Consider the following 18864-nt stretch of genomic DNA (forward strand, 5'->3'; position numbering starts at 1 on the left):
TAAATTATTTTTTTTTGTTACTTTAAACTCATTTTATTTATTTTAACTCATCCATATGAAGATTAAATAATTTAAAAATACATCATTTTTTAATTAGTTTTAATTATATTTAATTTTCTTTTATATTTTTCATTGGACAACCAAACATGAAAAAATTATTTTTATTTGCATTTTTTTTTGTTTCCTTAGTATTTTTCAAGAATCAAACATAACCTAAATGACAATTGATGCATATAACATCTCCCTTTTTTCGGGAGCCTTCTTCCTTCCACAAAAGAAAAATATTAAGGTACCAAAGTGGTATCTATTAGATATGAGATTTGAGTCGTTGAAATATGTAAAATGAAATCTAAATCATTAAATAATGGTGTAAATGAATTAGAATAATATATAAGGTTACAAATAACGAGAAGGGGGTATAAATACCGAAAAATAATGGTGTAAATGAATGGGAATAATATATAATGTTACAAATAACGAGAATGGGGTATAAATAATGAGACAAAAAATTATATATGTGACGTGATTTGATTAATGATATTTTGTATTAGAAAAAACATTTTTCGAAACCATAGCCGGACGGACCCTCCACAAAATTGGGGTGTACATTTGAAACCGTAAACGTACCATCAAAAAATACAAGAAAGGAAAAAATTGTATAATCTTCCCATTATTTTCGAAAATGTCATAAAATTACTTCTTCGTGGGATCAAAGCTGATGACGTGACACGACACCGTGGATGCATCCCAGAACAATCCCGAAGGTCTAAGGCGTGTGGAGTTTTTGGACTAAAATAATGGGCCCAGTGAAGCGAGTCCAAGTCAGACCAGGCCCATAGAAATTTCTTCATAATATGCCCAATATGCCCAGACTACCCCTTACCCCTCTTTTAATTCACGAACAATTGGGCTGCTGGCTTTGAGAGAAAAAAGCTTCTCTTTTTTCCTTCTTTTTTAATTTGATCTTCAATTCCATTCATGATCAAATATAATTACAGCAGAAATCGAATCACGGAGGAGGACCATCATCGTCCTTCATGAACCCGATCTCACCAGAGCGCTCTCTTCCTCTCTCTTCTTGAAAGCCTTACCAATCCGACATGTCCATACACTAGATTTCAACTTCGAGCTCTACTCTCTTTTTCTCCCCGTGCGATTCCCGTAAGGTACTCCTTTGATCTTACTCTGATGTCGGGTTTGGTTTGTTGATCGGGGTCTGTTTGGTTGCTGGGAAACTCGAGGAAAGGGGGAAGAGGAGAGAGGTTTTGGGAAAGCCGTTTCGGCTGAGTTGAATACTTGTGGTGGGGACTGGTTGGTTTGAAGCAATTGGAATTCTGAGATTTTGAGTTTGGGTTTCTTTTCTCTGCAACCAAATAGGAACATTTTTGAAGTATTTTTAAAATTTTTCTTGGTAATCAGGCTTGAGATTTCTTTGATTTTAGCTACAAGTTTCACTTCTGGGGTTTTGGTATTATTATTATTTTTGATTATTTTGTGATGGAATTTTCTGATATGGGTTGAAGGGGTAATGTTTAGCGGGTAATTGGAAGTACTTTTCGTGGCCTTAAGAGCAAAAATTAAAACAATTTTCATTTTTTCGTTTCCTTTCCCAAAGTAAGTAAAGTATGTTGGAAAAGCAAATGGAAGGGGAAATCATTTGGGAGAGGAACGTTGAGTTAGAGGGTTCTTTGATGGGTTGAGGTAAAATTTCATTGTTTATTATTCTGTAAACTGTGATTATTTGTGTTTTTATGACGTGTAGGAGAGTGGATATTTCGTGTCTGTACAAAAAAGTTACTTAGGAGTTTTATTTGGGGTTTTGAGAGTATTGATACTGGGAATCATTGATAAGTTTACTGATTGTTTTTCAGTTCTAACAGGAGCATTATAAATGGGATCCATGGCTCAGTGAACAATTTATACTGTCTCCTGTTTCCAAGCTATAAGTTGAATTTTGTTTCAGAATTATGTATTCTAGATTAGTTTGAGGCTATAGTGTTGTAAGGGTGGATTTGATCTGTGATCTATTCTGTTTAATTAATCTCTATTTGGATGCAGAGAGGATGTATGAAACAGAAGAAATTAAAATCTTGAATTTTTTGTTTTGTGTTTAGCTGAGTTCCCAATTAATGGAAAAATAAAGATTCAAAATTTTAATTTGTTTTCTTTTCCCATATTTTCTCAAACCAAGGTGGAGGTTTAATGTTTCATGGTCGATTCGATTATTTAATCCGAGTAAGTTGTGGTGCGTTTGTGCCAACAGAGTGGATAATTTTGGGGTGTGGTTAAGATTGTCATGCTGAATGTTGCTACCGGTTGGTGGATTGGGGATGAATTCCACCATGGATGACATGAACTTGATCCAGCAAAGGCATCACTTGGTGGTTAGGGAGCTTGGAGAAGAGATTGATTTGGAAATTGGGCCTGGTGATGATGATCCATCATTTGCAAATACTCCTCTCATTGGTGGCCCTCCACGGGAACCTTCTGCTGAAGAGCATGATGAGAGCAAGCAGGTTGTAATGGTATCTCAACTCTCAAGTGAAGACCAGGATGTGTCGAAGATGCAACCAGTGAAAAGGAAGAAGAAGGTGGTGAAAAGATGGAGAGAGGAATGGGCTGATACATACAAGTGGGCATATGTTGATGTGAAAGAAGGGACAGCGAGGATATTTTGCTCTGTTTGCCGAGAGTATGGTAGGAAGCATAGAAGAAACCCATATGGAAATGAGGGCAGTAGGAATATGCAAATGAGTGCACTAGAAGAACACAATAATAGTTTGCTTCACAAAGAGGCTCTTCGGCTCCAAATGGCATCCAAGGATAAGATCATTGTTGACAAGCCTATATATGTAAAAGGTTAGTTACTCAATTCTGTTATACATTAGTTGGACTTCCTGTAGAAATTTTAATTATCATCTACTTAGTTGGACGTCCCCTAGAAATTTTAATTATCATTTGTCTTTAAAGAATGTAAAATTATTAGCTACTTACTCTATTTAAGTTTTATAGTGCTTGGATGAACCCAAAAAAATCTAGAAAATTAAGAATGGCATATAACCTTGAATTTGTTAGAGTGCATGATGTACATTGTAGATCCAAATCCTACAAGCTTAAACTTATAGAAAAATTGGTAGTTCAATATGGTATCAAAGTCTCGTTTTGTAGGAGGTCATGTGATCGAACCTTCTCACCACATGTTTATTTATCAAATTTATTATGCCCACATGTAAGCGCTCACTGCATGTTTATTTACCCAATTTATTAAGCCCTTGTGTAAGCCCAAAAATGGAGACTACATGTGAGAGGGAAAGTGTTAGAATGCATGATATACATTTTTGGATCAAAATCCTACAAACTTAAGCTTTGAGGAAAATTGGCAGTTCAACAGATTTCTTATGCTTCTTCAAGGTTGAATTTGTTTTTGGAATTGTATGACAGTTATAAATTAATGGCTAATTTGAAACTTGAAATATAGGACCAAACCCTTTTTCTCTTGATGATTGGATAGGGTTTATGGTTCCTCATTGTCGACCCCCACCAACACCCCACCCCACCACCCCCCCACCTTTTTTTTTTTTTTTTCTTGGATTAGAAACCCAATAGATCTTTTCTATTAATTAAAAAAAAAAAGAAGGACAAGACATCCTTCTACAATGTACAAATTTAGATCAAGACAAGTGAATGGAATCCTTTACATGGACCCATACAGCTGAACACAACGGGAAGTCTATTGCATCCTCTTACTCATCTTGAATTCAATTCTTGTTGTCAGAATTGCTTTGCACATAAAACTCAAAATGTTAGATGGTGTAATTGAGAGAATAAGTTTGATACACCCTTTGTAATCTTTTTCTTATAAGCAAATAAGAGTTTAAGTTAAATAGGCCCCTAATAATAGGGGCAAAACTCGCATGATAAGTATACATGGACAATCAGAAAACAAAAAAATCACGATACTTTCTTGTCTTGTTGATGATCTTTTATTTTACTGCGCTGATTCTAATGAAAATTACAAACTCTTCTTGGAATTAATCGCTCTTAAGTAATGGATTCAACAGTATTAAAAAAGATACGACGGGAGTGAATATCTTATAGTTTTTTTTATCCTTTTTTGTTTTATTTTACCAGAATTCAGATGCAATATAAACTTCAAGGGTTTCCTAATCAATTTTAATGCTTCATGCAAGTGTTATACCTACCTTTTAGTTAAATGGTGGGATGAATTGCATGTTTCTTTCTAATTCCTTTTCCCTTTACTGATGTGTTGGTTCTGTCAAAATGAAGCTCTTATGTCAAAAACAGCTGGATCAATTGTTGAAGCTGCATTAAAAAGGGATCCTCATGAGATTGAGTTCATACAGTCAGTGCAAGAAGCAGTTCATGCTTTAGAAAGAGTGATTGCGAAAAATTCTCAGTGAGTTGCCTGAAGGATGAGCTATATTTTATCAGCATTTTAATATCCAAAGCAAAAAGTGTCTTAAGTGAACTTCATTGTAAATTTTTTGAGGTGGCTGTATTATGTTTCAGTTATGTCAACATCATGGAGCGTTTGTTAGAACCTGAGCGCATGATTCTTTTCCGAGTTCCATGGGTTGATGACAGGGGTGAGACACATGTCAATCGAGGTTTCCGCGTTCAATTTAACCAGACATTGGGTCCTTGTAGGGGTGGTATTCGTTTTCATTCATCAATGAACTTAAGTATTGCCAAGTTTCTCGGTTTTGAACAGGTACCCTTTGCATCGATGGTGTTTCATGTTCTTCCACTTTCCGGCTGTAGTTCAGCTTTCAACTTCATCTTAGATAGTTGTTTGGTTTGACCTTCCCCCTTCAGGTTGATTTGTATATGAGGGTTAGAAATCTTATTTTTGTTGGAAATACCCCTAAACGATTGGTATGAAATCCTTGCCATGAAGTATGCATTATACAGGAGCTCATAGTAAAGTGCTCTCTTAATAGCTTTTTCCCTAACGTTAGTGAAAAACAAAGTAGACCAATTTTAAATGCTGCTAAAACACAATTAAATATTAAATCTTATGAAAAAATTCAGCTGATTACTTTTTCACTTTTTCTCAAATCCTTGTAGATTTAGGCTTTATTCGAGATAACATTTGGATTTGGCTAGAAGCTAAGGATGAAGCCAAAACCATAATTTTGAAGGATGAATCTTAATATGATAAAAGTTTCATTGACCATGAAAGAGCTTCTTGCATAAGCTAAAAAGGGCTTCTATAGGAAGCAACATTATCCCAACTTCCATAAAATTACTCAGACACATCCATAAGCTCTTATTAAGCTTAAAACAGAACTTTTGGCTTGTCAAAAACTAATCCAGACAGGACCTTAGTCTTTTAGATAGGAAGAGACTTCTATTGTGATATCCTGAGCTCTTCAATCATGCAGACTCTAAAGAATGCCTTGTCACCATACAAACTAGGAGGGGCAGCAGGTGGAAGTGATTTTGATCCGAAAGGAAAAAGTGATAACGAGGTATTAATTCTGACTTATCTATTATTCTAAATTTGGAATTTCTTAGAGATTCAGGGTTTTATCATTACTGTTTACCAAACCTGCATTTGCAGATCATGCGCTTTTGCCAGAGTTTTATGAATGAGCTATATCGTTATTTGGGACCAGACCAGGTATACAAAACAAAATATCATTGGTCCAATTGTTTCAGTTTCCTAATGGATTTAAGTTTCAAATCTTTTAGATGTCCAGTTCCGCATTGTGTGGTTTATTGTTGTAGGATCTTCCTTCAGAGGAGATGGGTGTTGGTCCTCGAGAAATGGGTTATCTCTTTGGACAATATAGACGCCTAGCAGGTCATTTTCAGGTACTTTAAGAAACTTGAAACTAGCTGTGCCATTCACTGAACTTTTGTCCATTACTTCTGTTTATTTATATATTTATGCATAAAATATCCTTACTCAGGAGATATTGAAAGCTTGAAATAGCACATATGATATGATGAAGTTCTGTTGCTGCAAATGCTCTTCTTTTATGTAATATTCTTACCTATTATAATATGATATTGTTGCATTTCGATGGTGTCCTTCATCTTCTTCCTCTTTTGCTGTTGCTGTGGAGCAATGCTTTTATTCACCCCCATTTACAGTGTAATCTTTTTAAATTCTTAGTATAGATGAATCTTTCAACTGTTTCATCCCTCTCTCTCTATATCTATCCATCTATCTACCTATCTTATATATTGCATTAACTTTACTGCAACAAGATATTATGGTTGAAGTAAAAAGAAAAAACTAATCTTGACTGACCTGCACCTGAATCTTATGCACTAGTATAGGATAATATACCTCAGTGGCTTTGTTTGTGGTGGATGAAATGGTGTATTTGACATCAAGAATAACAATTTCTGTTCTACTTGTCCAATTAGAAAAATAATGTGCTGCAGCATATTATTGTTCAAAATAAGGTTTTATATGTGATGGCTGGTGAAATATGGAAATTTATCCCTTTGATTTCACTACTGTGCTGTAATTTATCTGGGCTGGCTGGTAAAATTCGGTTGACATGGTTTCTGTCTGGCTTCTTGACCATGGAATCTGTCATGAACTCATCTTTTATATTTAAAGTTTTTCTTTGAGTTCTAATGTAAGTATATTTTGTGCTTGCTAAGATCTAATGCATTCATAACATTCAACTTACTGCTGATGTGATGGAAATAAAATTGAGTGATCTACCTATGTGGTTTCATATTTATGCGTTACTTATGCAGGGAAGTTTTACAGGGCCAAGGATATTTTGGTCTGGCTCTAGCCTCCGAACTGAAGCTACTGGCTATGGACTGGTAATTAATATTTGGGTTATTTGGATACATAGGCCAAAATAACTATGAAATAGTAAAAATGACTTCCCACTTTGATTTTGTTGAGAAATGACCCAGTTTAGACATTTTTACCCCTCTTTTATTTGCCTCCTGAAACATCAACTTCTCACTTATTTTATTCATTCTATTCCTTTCATTCTATAACACATTTATCTATTTAATTTATTTTTTTAAAACTTCCATAACTATTTTATCTCTCAAACAACTCATTCTCGTTTTCATTCCAAATGTTTATCTAAATTAATTACTTGAATTGCATTGGAGTTAAGTTTGGTTTACAAAAAACTTAACTTGGGTTAAGTTCTCAATTATAATGGAAACTTGAACTACACCATGATTAAGTTTCATTTACAACTAATTTGACTAGGGTTAAGTTTTCATTTCAACTACAAATAACTTGATTATAAAGACCTAAACTATATTGTTATTAAGTTTTAATTAAAAAGAACTTAACTGAGGTTAAGTTTTCGTTTAATCTACAAAAAACTTAACTAAGATTACATTCTTAATTAAAATGTTCATTTGAACTTAAATGTTAGATTGCATGACTCCGCGATCATCTTCACATTTTTGAAGTTTAAATGAAACTACAAACACCCCCCCCCCCCCCCCCCCACCCCACAAAAAAAAAAAAAAAAAAAAAAAAAACGCTGCAAGAATAACCACAAAAATCCCGCCATAGAAATATCTCAACCCAAATCCCATCAGAAAACATATACAAAAAATAATGACAAAAACCCATCTAAAAACAACTGTAAAAAACCCTAACCAAAATCTCACTACCAAAAATCCCAAGCAAAATCCCAACAAAAAAACATTTATGAAAAATCACAATAGAAAACAACAACAAAAACCCCGACAAAAATCAAGCGTAGAAAATCTCAACACGATAACTTCAGAAATCCCAACAAAAAAATTCACTACAAAACCCTAGCCAAAAATTTAAAGAAAAAAATGAACAATCTTAAAGAAGAAAGAAAGATGAGAAAGTTTTGGCTGATTTTCATTGGTTGATCTTTGTTATGGATTTTCCTAGACAATTCACAATAAGAAGGAAGAGAGCGTGGAGAGAAATGGCTTCAGAAATGAGAGGGAAATGGTTGGAAATGAGAGGGAAATGTCATTTTTGAGGAAATAAAAAGGGTAATAATGTCCAAAGTAAGTCATTTTTTCAAAGAATAAATGAGGGGGTTTTTTCTTCCAATTTTATAAGTATTGAAATTCTTTTAACCAAAATATTTCTTCTTGACTTTGTCTGTGTGTGTGAAAGATTTCTAGTCTTTTTTCATACCAGATTTACTCTTTATGTCATCATTTCTTCATTTGTGTTTTTTGTTGAACAAATTGGAATTTCACAAATCCCATGCCTTTGCAGGTTTTTTTCGCCCAACTTATGCTTGCGGACATGAATAAAGAACTCAAGGGATTAAGGTTCCTTACTTAACTTTGAAAGCTTATTAAACAGAGTTTACAAAGGTTCTTTAAGTCAATGCCACAGCAAGAGGAATAATTTACACATTATAATGTTGATGATGAGAAGTGTTCTCTCATTACTGTTTTGAAAGCATTTAGAAGGTTTAAGAAGCCTTCTGTTTCATACATGATTCCTTTCAATTCTCTGTTTCCATGTCTTAAGATTTTGTAATTACATTAATTTCCTCTCTTGTTTGTTTTGGGTGAATGGGAGTGGAGAATGTTGATATGTCCATCCCGGCATTAGTGACTATCTACTTCCCTAGCATTGAAGGACAGTTGCTGGAGTCGACTTCCTACCCCCTTGGCTGTGGACCCCTTTAGGAATCGTGGCTGTTTTTTTTACTCTCGTGATTGTCAGTTGGACTTAATCTTGATATGTTACAAGTTTCAAAAAGTTATAGGGCTTAATTTGACACTCTCGATGATTCATGGGGCTATTTGTTTTTAGAGTACATTCCATGTCTCTGGTTTGGATCACAGAGAAGGTTGTCTAGGGGGGAGTACGATATGTTTTAAAAAAATGGAGGGAGGGGTACCTGCATAAGTGACTTTCTGCAAGGTTGGCTGCTCAGGAGAGTCTACCTGGAGTAGAGAGTAAGTTGTGCCATAAAGGGAAAAAGGAACCCATCATCATAGTAGAAGCTATGTGGTAAGATCATTTATTTATTGTTTGATATGATTGAGTTACCATTTGCAAGTGTTCAGGTTGAGGATGTAGAGTCGAGGGAGATTAGATGGAGAAATCCATTCAATCTTTGCGTCTATTCAAGTTAATTGACTAATGTCCAAATTTTGTTTCTGCCTTTTTGTGGTGTGGATATGGTTATGTGGTTGTGGAGGTAGGATTCAATGGAGTTGATAATGAGGTGGTGAGTTTCAATGGTTGTGGAAGTTGGTTTTGGGGTTTGATGAAATTGGTGATTGTTGTTGAAAATCTTGATTGATGGATGATGGTGTATAAAATGGGAGTGAGATGTTAGCAAAATGGAGGTTATGTGATTTGGGTGGTTTTCATAAGGGAGTGGGGGAATTCCTGGCCTCGATGGTGGCTTAATGATCATTTGATTTGTATAAAAGGTGGGTGGGTGGTGGATATTTGGGACCCCTTGGCTGAGGGAGGTTGGGGGGGATGAAACCCTTGTTTTTCAAGAGCCTTTAATGATTGGGAGGTGGAGGAGGCGGAAAACTTCTTGGAACGGCTACATGGGAAGAGAGTGCGTGGAGATGTGGAAGACATGGTGTTTTGGACTGAAACAAAGAGTGGAAAGTTCTCGGTCAAATCCCCCTACTATGCTCTAGATTTGGGCAACCCTCTTTTTCCTTCAAGTTGCATTTGGAATGTGTGGGTGCAGCCCAAGATTAGCTTTTTTGCTTGGGAGGCTACGTGGGGCAAAGCTTTAACCTTGGATTTAATTCCAAAAAGAGGGTGGGCCTTGGCAAATAGATGCTTTTTGTGTCATGAGAAGGAAGAGACTATAAACCATCTTCTTCTTCATTGTACAAAAACAAGGGTCTTATGAGATTTGCTCTTTACTTTGTTTGGGGTGTCATGGGTGCTGCCTTCCTCAGTTAGAGAGACTCTCCTTAACGCATGGTTCATTTGTGGGCAAAAAACGCAAGAAGGTGTGGAGAGCAACTCCTTTTTACATATTTTGGACGGTTTGGAAGGGGAGAAATAGATTGGCCTTCAATGATGATGTGCTGTCGATCCAGAGACTCAAATACTTTTTTTTTTCCCTTTGGTCAGAGGCCAAGTTGTTTATAACTGATCCCCCTCTAACTCTAGTCAATTTGATTGCTTGGTTGGGCTCTAGCTTAGGTTGTTTTTTGACCCAGCTGGGTGCTTGTTTATTTGTACTTTTTTGGCCGGTTTGGCGGTGGGTGTATAGGTATTGTATACCTTGAGTCATTCTTTTGGCACCTCTTTTTAATAGATGTTTTCTTACCTATTAAAAAAAAATTGAAAAGGCAGGGGCGATAGGTGTACTGAGGTTGGCATAACACATCAACATAATGGGAAGGATACGGTCCCCCTATTTGATGGGCCCTATTTATATTTAGTATGCTGATTGCAAGTACATGATCCAAGCCTATGCACTTTCTTAGGTTGTTTCCCATAATATTTCTTCATGCTGACATGGCATGACTCTTTTAGGAGCCTAAGGAACTGAATGGGCTGAAAATTCTACAGGATTTGTTAAATAGAGAAGAAAACATGGTGTCAAAGCGATGAGATTTTATTGTTGAAGGACATAGGAGTCAAATAGATCTAAAAATGATTAGATTTCATAGACTTCATTGATGGAAAGTTGAGAGAGGGTTAAGAGTTTGTTAGGGAATGATTTTGAGAGGGTAAAAGTGCTTTCTATTGCTTAGAAGCGTTTCTTACATAAATTAAGTGTTTTACAAATTTTTGAAATCCTTTTTAAAAATCTAGAGAATCAGAGTTTCTAATGAAAGCACTAAAGATTAAAAGCGCTTTAATCAGAAGAAAACTAGAGAAAGAGGTTTTTCATTTTTTCTTCTTTAATTCTTTCTTTATTTCCTTTTATTTTTCATGCTCCTGCATTTTCCCTTCCTGGGCCTTTCGGTACACTACACCTGTATGATGGGTCACACCCTCTTGATGCCTTTTAATGAATTATTTTTGCCTGGAATAAAATAATAAAAAAAAGGAAACAGAATCCTCAGTGGAGGCTAGTCTTAACTCTTTTAGAAATGTGGGAATTTATGTGGAATATTTTGGAATCCTAAGGGGATGCAGGTGTTATTAAACTTATTAGCTGGTTAATTTACTCACAAAAAGAGCTTTTTATTGATTTTATAAATTTATGTAATACTGAAGGTTGTTCTGCAAATAGTTGGTTTAAATTATTTGTTTCTTAATTTTTCAGATGTGTGGTAAGTGGTTCTGGAAAGATTGCATTGCATGTTACAGAGAAGCTTCTTGCATATGGTGCCCTTCCTATCACGGTATCAGGTAAATTTTCTAATGCCTGCATGAACTATTCTTAGAACTAATAAATTCACTTAGACTACTTGGTAATAGAAGTTCTAGTTGCATTTATCTAAGAAGCCTAGTGATTATATTGTAGTTCATAAATTTTCCAATACAAACCTATTTGGAACTGGTGATGAAGTGGCTGGTTTTTGGTCAGTTTAGCATGTGGAAAATTTGAAAACTATCTTTTATAAATAAAAAAGAAAAAGAAAAAAAGGACTTACATGCATGGTCCAGTTTAAGTTGCAAGGATGTGAAATTTGTGTTTTGCTGTCTATTTTGGTTTATGTAACTTGAGTTGTGAGCTAGTTTTGATTCAACCTTGCAAGGTTTTGTGTCATCTCTCGTAATGTCTTGTTGACAAGTTAAAAGACATGGAAACATGGTCTGTTGCTTTTCCTTCTAAAATTTTATCTTATTTTCTTATATCTGTTTTCGGGTTTCATCATTAGTTGATTTGTAGGGATTTTAGGATTTACACAATGTGGTTAATCACTACTATGACTAGGTACCATTGTATATGCAGTTCGTATAAATCACATGCCTTTGCCAACAAATATTGTACAGATTCAAAGGGTTATTTGGTGGATGAGGATGGATTTGATTACATGAAAATATCATTTTTGAGAGAGATCAAAAGTCAACAAAGAAGTTTGAGGTTAGTGTTCCCTATCAGTTATATTTTCTACTTCTTCACAACATTTCTTTTATCAGAACTACTTCACAGCATTTGATAACTTCAACTTTTTCTTCTTCATATATGTGGCATCTGCAGAGACTATTCAAAAACTTATGCTCGATCTAAGTACTATGATGAAGCAAAACCTTGGAGTGAAAGGTGTGATGTTGCATTTCCTTGTGCGTCTCAGAATGAAATCGACCAATCTGATGCCATAAATTTGGTAAATTCAGGTTGCCGGATACTAATAGAAGGTAGTAAAGTTCAGTGTTTATCTTCTTGTTCTTCTGTCTGATCATTGCTGTTGTCATTATTATCATTATTATCATTATCATCAGCAATATTATTATTATCATCATCAACATTATTATTGTTGGTGCTAGAACTTATATCACCATTTTTCTCTTAGGTTCAAACATGCCCTGTACCCCTGAAGCAGTTGATGTTTTGAGAAAAGCGAATGTTCTCATTGCACCAGCAATGGCTGCTGGTGCTGGAGGGGTATGCACACTGTTCATTTTCTCCCACCCCTTCATTATATATTCCTTTCAGTTTCTATAAAAGAATGGCATGATGGAATGTAATCTGCATAACATCTTTCAATCATCGTTTGCTGTGATTTTGTTTTAATTGAAGTTGAAAACAAGTGAAGGACATTATCACATAAATAATGGAGGATCGGGAATCAGAAAGTTGGATGTTCTTAATAAAGCCTTGTTAGGCAAATGGCTGTGGAGATATGCCTTTGAGTGTACCAACCTGTGGAAGAAGATAAATCCAATGCGAATATGTAGAGGTGGGGGGAGGGGGGGATTGGGTTGGGGTTGGGTCTGCACTTTAGAGGTGAGAGCAGCTTTTGGTACAGGTTTATGGAAAGCAATTATTAAAGGTTGAGAGGAATGCAGCTTTAGGTCTTCTATTCTGGTTAGGAATGGCCTCAGAATTGAATTTTGGTTGGATAGATGGGTAGGTGAGTGTTCTCTGAAAGAGGCATTCCCTTAAATGTTAAAGCTTGCCTCTAATAGGGATGCTGCAGTAGCCAACTTATGGGTGGCAAGGGAGGAAGAAGGCTCTTGGGCCCTTATGTTTATATGACAGTTTCAAATCTGGGAGTTGGGAGTTTTGATGCAATATGGAGCTCATCCACAAGGTGAGTGCTAGAATCAGGGGAGTGTAGTGTAGCTTACTTTGGAGGAAGGCATAGAAAGGACTTTCCAGTTGAAATCTTGCTATAACTCTTTACCTGATGAGAATCAAGCGTTGTTCCCTGCCAAAGAAATTTGGGGTGCTTGTGCCCTTTGGAGAATTTATTTATTTATTTTTTGCTTGCGAGGCTGTGTGAGGAAGATTCAAATCATTGATGTTCTTATGAGGAGAGGATGGTCGATAATCAATAGATGCAGTCTTGGTAAAGTTAGTGAGAAGTCAACAAACTACATTCTTATCCATTGGGACAGAACCCAAAGGATGTAGGACATATTGTTAGCAATTTTCAGGCTTCAGTGGGTTTTTTTTTCCAGATTCTGTGAAAGTGCTCTTTCTGAATTGAAGGTGGATGGCATGGACAAAAGGTAGAGGAGGGTGTGAGTATGGCTCCTTCTTGTTTGTTTTGGTTTGTGTGGTGGGAAAGAAACAGAAGGATCTTTGATTGGGAAGAGCCCAACGACCATAAGCTGAAAGAAGCCTTTATCAGGTCTCTTATGGAATGGTCTAGAACCCTATTGGGGAGGGATTGTGCTTCTCTGTTGGATTTTATTGATAATTTGAACTGTGGATGGTGGTCTTTAGTTGTTTTTGTCTTTGCTGCCACTTTGTTTTGTCTAGGTGGCTCCTCCTGTATACCCCCTGTGTTTGGGTGCACCCCCTTTTTTTTATTGGTGCTTTTTAATATATCATTTCTTTGCCCATCCAAAAAAAGAAAAGAAAATTATTCCATAAATAAAGGCTGTCTGGAAAAATTTTGAATTCTTACAATCAAGGAAGTTCTGGACAACCAGGTCTGAGTGTAGAGAAGAATCTACATAGGTGGGAAAAAGGAGATTGAGAGTAGGGAGTAAGAACTGTTTTACTCATGAAAGAAGTAAAAGAGGAAAAACTCGAAAATATGATTGAGATAGAGGTAACTGTAGATAAGCCTTCAAAGGAGGAAGTTGTGAATGTTTGGAGAATAGATACAGGATAATATTGGTGAAATTGGCATTAGGATAAAGAGACAACTAATGCATTTAATGAATATGCACCCTGAGTAGGACTCCAAAAATTCATGGAATGATGTGTCTCTTGGTTAGCTTTTCACCTATTATCATATGCTAAATCTGTTACCTATTTGTTTGCAGGTTGCTGCTGGAGAACTTGAACTAAACCATGAGTGTAATTTGATGCACTGGTCCCCTGAGGACTTTGAATCTAAATTACAGGTGAAGCCCTATATGTATACATATATATGTATTATATTTGTCCTTATTGGGCATGAGTTATTTTACTGTGAATAGCTTCTGGAGTTTCTTATAACTGCAAGGTGGCAAATTCCTTTTGTAGTAGGTTGGATTTGAGAAAAAAGACCTACTAAGTTCATTTGTACTATTCACTTCATAGAATACAAAGTGAATAAATTCCAACACTGAAATGCATCTAAAACTAATGAACTATAGCTTAGGAAATATCTTATATATTCCTACAATTTACTCACATGCACCTGTTTTTACTTCATCATGATGACATTATTTATCCACTTTCACTTATTCCATTTCTTGCAGGAAGCTATGAAGCAGACGTACCAGAGAGCTCTCAAAGCAGCAGCTGATTTTGGTTATCAAAAAGAGAGTCCTGAGTAAGTGCTAAAAGCATTAAAGCAACAATGGTCCATATGCTTATCTGCTCATAATTGTTACATTCATGTAATTCCTGTTTGCTTTCAGGGATATCCCACAAGTATGGGAGCCATTTTAAAGGGACTGTTAATGGTTTTATAGAAACAGGGGATATGTTGTTGAAAATGTTATCATGTTTAATTTAGTCGCATTTCTGACCTCAGTTATCTGCTTAAACTTCTCTATGGATAGACATAAAAATGCTTCACTTATGGATGTTTATGCCGATGGGGAAAGGATTATGTGATTGGTCATGGGTGGCCTTTCCATTTAGATGTTCTTGCAATGATTGTTGAGGAGATGGGAAGGGACAAAGCTCCAGGGGGTTTAGTTTGATGGGTGCAGTTATATATGTATATATATATATAGTGGAGAGTTTTAAGATTTGGGTGGACTTTTGGGAAAAACACATCTGGTCTGAAAGGTTCAAGAAAACATTCCAGTGTGCAGGGTCTTTTTAAGCTTTCTGTAGTTTTGCTGAAATAGGCTGTAGCTTACAAATGATATCTCCTGACCTTTCACCTTGAAAGTGTCCTTCCTTGTCAACACTTCAGAACAGTTAAATATGAATTCTAGTACCATTTATTTCTCCCCTGGTGCAGATTTTGCAACTATGGTTGCATTTTCTATTTTCTGAATCATAACCAATTCCATAAGGCAAGATCCGATAATTTGGCATTTATTCTGGTAAGCAGTAAAAGATGGCTTGCTGGGATAGCATACATGAAGTACATTGCTTGTTTTTTTTCTCCTCAAGAAATTTAGAAACTTTGTTTCATGTTTCCAGTATTTTACTTTTTGATGCAATATAATATATTAAGGTAGGTAAGAATAAGTACAATATATTATTCTCTGTTAGCATTTGCGTCTGAAGATCTAATTTTCCCGTAATCTCCCTTCACTTGTGCAACAGGGCTTTGGTGCATGGAGCAGCCATCTCTGCTTTTCTGACTATCGCTCAAGGAATGACTGATCAGGGATGTGTATAGGATATGGATATTGAGGAGGAGGTCATTTGCATGCTCCTCATGACTTTCCAGATTAAACACCTGGAGCCATTCACCCATCGGCAGCTGCTAATCCTGGTGTACTGTCATGTGGGTATTAAAGATGCCATAAGCAGATACGACCAAGTATTGGAATATGACCGGAGATAACTTCATGTAACATATGTAATGTTATAGCTAAGGTTTGAAATAGGATAATCCATGAGGATTGATTGGAAAGATATAACTATGAAGATGTTAATGTAGTGGAATAGGAAGGCCTCTGTGCCTTTAGGATGTATGAAATATTAGCAACCCACTTGAGGTGTCCAGATGCTTATTACAACCTTGTGAAAAAGCTGGATCATGGGTTTGGAAATAAAATTTTATTCTTTTGTGAATCAGTCTCTCTATGTAGAAAATGGAAGTTCTTATTTGCTGGTTAAAGCATTTTGGATTCTGGTTCACTCCTGATATGCATTAGAGTGGGTTTCAAGTGTTAGAAAGACTAGAAACACTTTCTAGAATCATTGCCACTGCAAATTATACAGCATATCTTAGACCACCTACTTCTCCCATGAGATTTCAGACCAAAACCCCCATGAACTCTCAACTTAGAATCACATACTGAGAACAACCTATTTTTGACTCTAATGCAGCTCATACGATCTGCAATGCAAAAGGGCTACCAGGAACACAAACCTAAAAGGCTTTGTATGGGAAAAATAGTCCTAGAGACATCCCAAGTCTTATGGGCACACAAGCACATAAAGGGACTTGCAAGTATAGGATATATTGGATTGCGATTTGACCTTGCTATCTGAAAAACAATTAGTGTCCAATGAGGATAAGTCAAATCTTTTAATTTCTTAAGTTCCCGTACCTTACAGGTCTATTCTAAGAGTCATTATTTGAGTAACCCGTCTACAAGATTATTACATCCATGTATTTTTATATGTATCACTGAACTCCTACACTATGCTCATTGTACTTTGAATCAATAGTTTATGCTCATTGTGACAACCATATTTAGGTTAGAGAAAGATATACTTTTTTAGTTGACCTACAACTTGAAATAGAAATCTTGGAATGTTTTTTTAAAAAGAGCTTACCAAGAATACATTAACCAAAAGGTGTGCTTCTCTTCATTAACCTATTTCATATATTTTCACTTTGCTCTAAACCTATCCATAATGGAAATGGAGTTAACAATCCCAACTTCATATATCTCTTTTAAGTTTACTACCTCTAACAATTTTTATAAAAAAATTGAAAAAAAAAAAAAAAAAAAAACCTCATAATCGTTACAATTATTGTGAGCCACGAATGACATTTTTTCTTCAATCATATTTTTTATGATGAAAATATACATTTTCCTTTTTAGAATTGCCTTTATGCAAGCATGTGTCTTTTTCTAAATAATGATTATTTTATATTATTATCAGACAATATTCCTTTTGACTTCATTAAATCAGTAGGTATTTCTATGAAAAAGAAAAAAAATTGAAATTCCACAAATTAAAATTTTCATTATTTTGAAAATTAGTATCATACCTAATTTGAGTTTTGATTTTAATTTGAAAAGCAAAGACTTGACTAATCACAATAAAAGAGAATATTTATTTTGTACCATCATTATTACTTATTAAATATATTACAGATGAAAGACCATTTCAAAACTATCATTTGTACAAGTGAAAGAAATGAGAAACTTACTTACATACATATTGTTGCTCACGTGCATCATTTCAGTAGAAATTATGAGTTGTTTATAAGAAAATCATTGTTTGTGCTCTCCTTTTCGACCGACATCCACAACCCTAAGTTGTTTATTTCATCTACAACTTTAAGTTGTTTGAAACTTGACTCGATCCCAACCTGAATTGAGATTGGGTTGAAAAAAGTTTAACTCAAACTCAATTCGAATATTGCAAATTATCGCTTAAAGCCCACCCAAATATTGGGTTAGGTAAGGCCAACCCACTCAATTTGCACCCTTATACAATCATTATTTTGCTTTCTTTTCTTTTACTCTTTAGTTACCCATTCGCTCTTTTTAATAGCATAGCTTCTAAAGTTAGATAGATAACACCAGTATCCCTTTTGGCAAAACCCTTCTAAAGCTACACGTGGATATTGTCGCAAATTCGCATTGGCCTATCCACGAGCATATTCAAGAATTGAGCGAGCTTGCATTGTATTAGGACAATTTTGGTAGTCTCTCTAATTTTTTTGATAAGATTCACTTCATTTCACTCATTGTTTAAACTTAAATTTCATTTCAGCATTCACATTCTTCACTATGTACCCTACCAAAGAGGCCATAGTAAAGAGCCGAAAGAAGTGTTAAGAGTACTAAATAACACCATAATAAATTGTGATAGGATCAATTAGAAGAGGCGGCTAGATAGACTAACAAACTTTGATCCAAGGTTGGTTTCTTGAACCCACCCACCACTTCAAAACCTCCAATCTCTACAAGGTTTTTTGTTACTGAAAATTAATAAAAATAAATAAAAAATAAAAAATGATTTTATAAACTTAACCAAGGTTAGAAACATAATATATATATTCAATTATCAAATAAAAAAAATTAACTAGCGAATAGTTAACATGAAAATGAAATAAGATGGATTCCTTGAAAAAAAAAAAAAATCATCCCTTAATCATTAGTAGTATAAAGTGTGGTTCCATCTCCCTCAATCATCTTAGTAGTAGCTTATTATCTATGGGCATACTGTATATAATTTTAGTTTGTAGGTAAATGGTGAAAAACTATTGCAGGGTGGATTGGGATGAAATTGGCTTGTTAAGCCAATGAAGAAGGGTGAAATATAGCAATGAAGTGGTGAACCTAGCCATTAGGGTATGCAAACACAGAATTCTTCTAAATTATCAAGTAGGAAAAGTGATTAATGTTTATGAATGTAACTTGAAATTTGATTAATTTTCAGTGTGAGAAGGATATGCTCACCTCCTAAATTTGAATGACCAAAGAAA

General features: G+C 35.2%; 1 protein-coding gene across 6 annotated transcripts; it reads left to right on the forward strand.

Moving 5' to 3' along the window:
• Positions 1-900: 900 nt before the first annotated feature.
• On the forward strand, positions 901-16268 carry LOC117921533 (NADP-specific glutamate dehydrogenase). Of its 6 annotated transcripts, none has more exons than XM_034839435.1 (16): positions 901-1701; positions 2192-2859; positions 4288-4417; positions 4531-4732; positions 5406-5492; positions 5585-5644; positions 5752-5838; positions 6742-6813; positions 8228-8283; positions 11223-11308; positions 11897-11987; positions 12105-12262; positions 12418-12509; positions 14345-14425; positions 14765-14838; positions 15792-16268. In XM_034839435.1, the coding sequence occupies exons 2-16, from the start codon at positions 2304-2306 to the stop codon at positions 15865-15867; spliced, it is 1908 nt and encodes a 635-aa protein (XP_034695326.1). In that variant the 5' UTR covers positions 901-1701; positions 2192-2303; the 3' UTR covers positions 15868-16268. The 6 variants fall into 6 exon arrangements, with proteins under 6 accessions (XP_034695326.1, XP_034695325.1, XP_034695328.1 ...); XM_034839434.1 differs by having other exon boundaries at positions 901-1166; XM_034839437.1 differs by having other exon boundaries at positions 901-1166; positions 6755-6815; positions 8229-8283.
• Positions 16269-18864: the final 2596 nt, after the last annotated feature.

Source organism: Vitis riparia, chromosome 9 (assembly GCF_004353265.1).
Source record: "Vitis riparia cultivar Riparia Gloire de Montpellier isolate 1030 chromosome 9, EGFV_Vit.rip_1.0, whole genome shotgun sequence".
Lineage (NCBI taxonomy): Eukaryota > Viridiplantae > Streptophyta > Magnoliopsida > Vitales > Vitaceae > Vitis > Vitis riparia.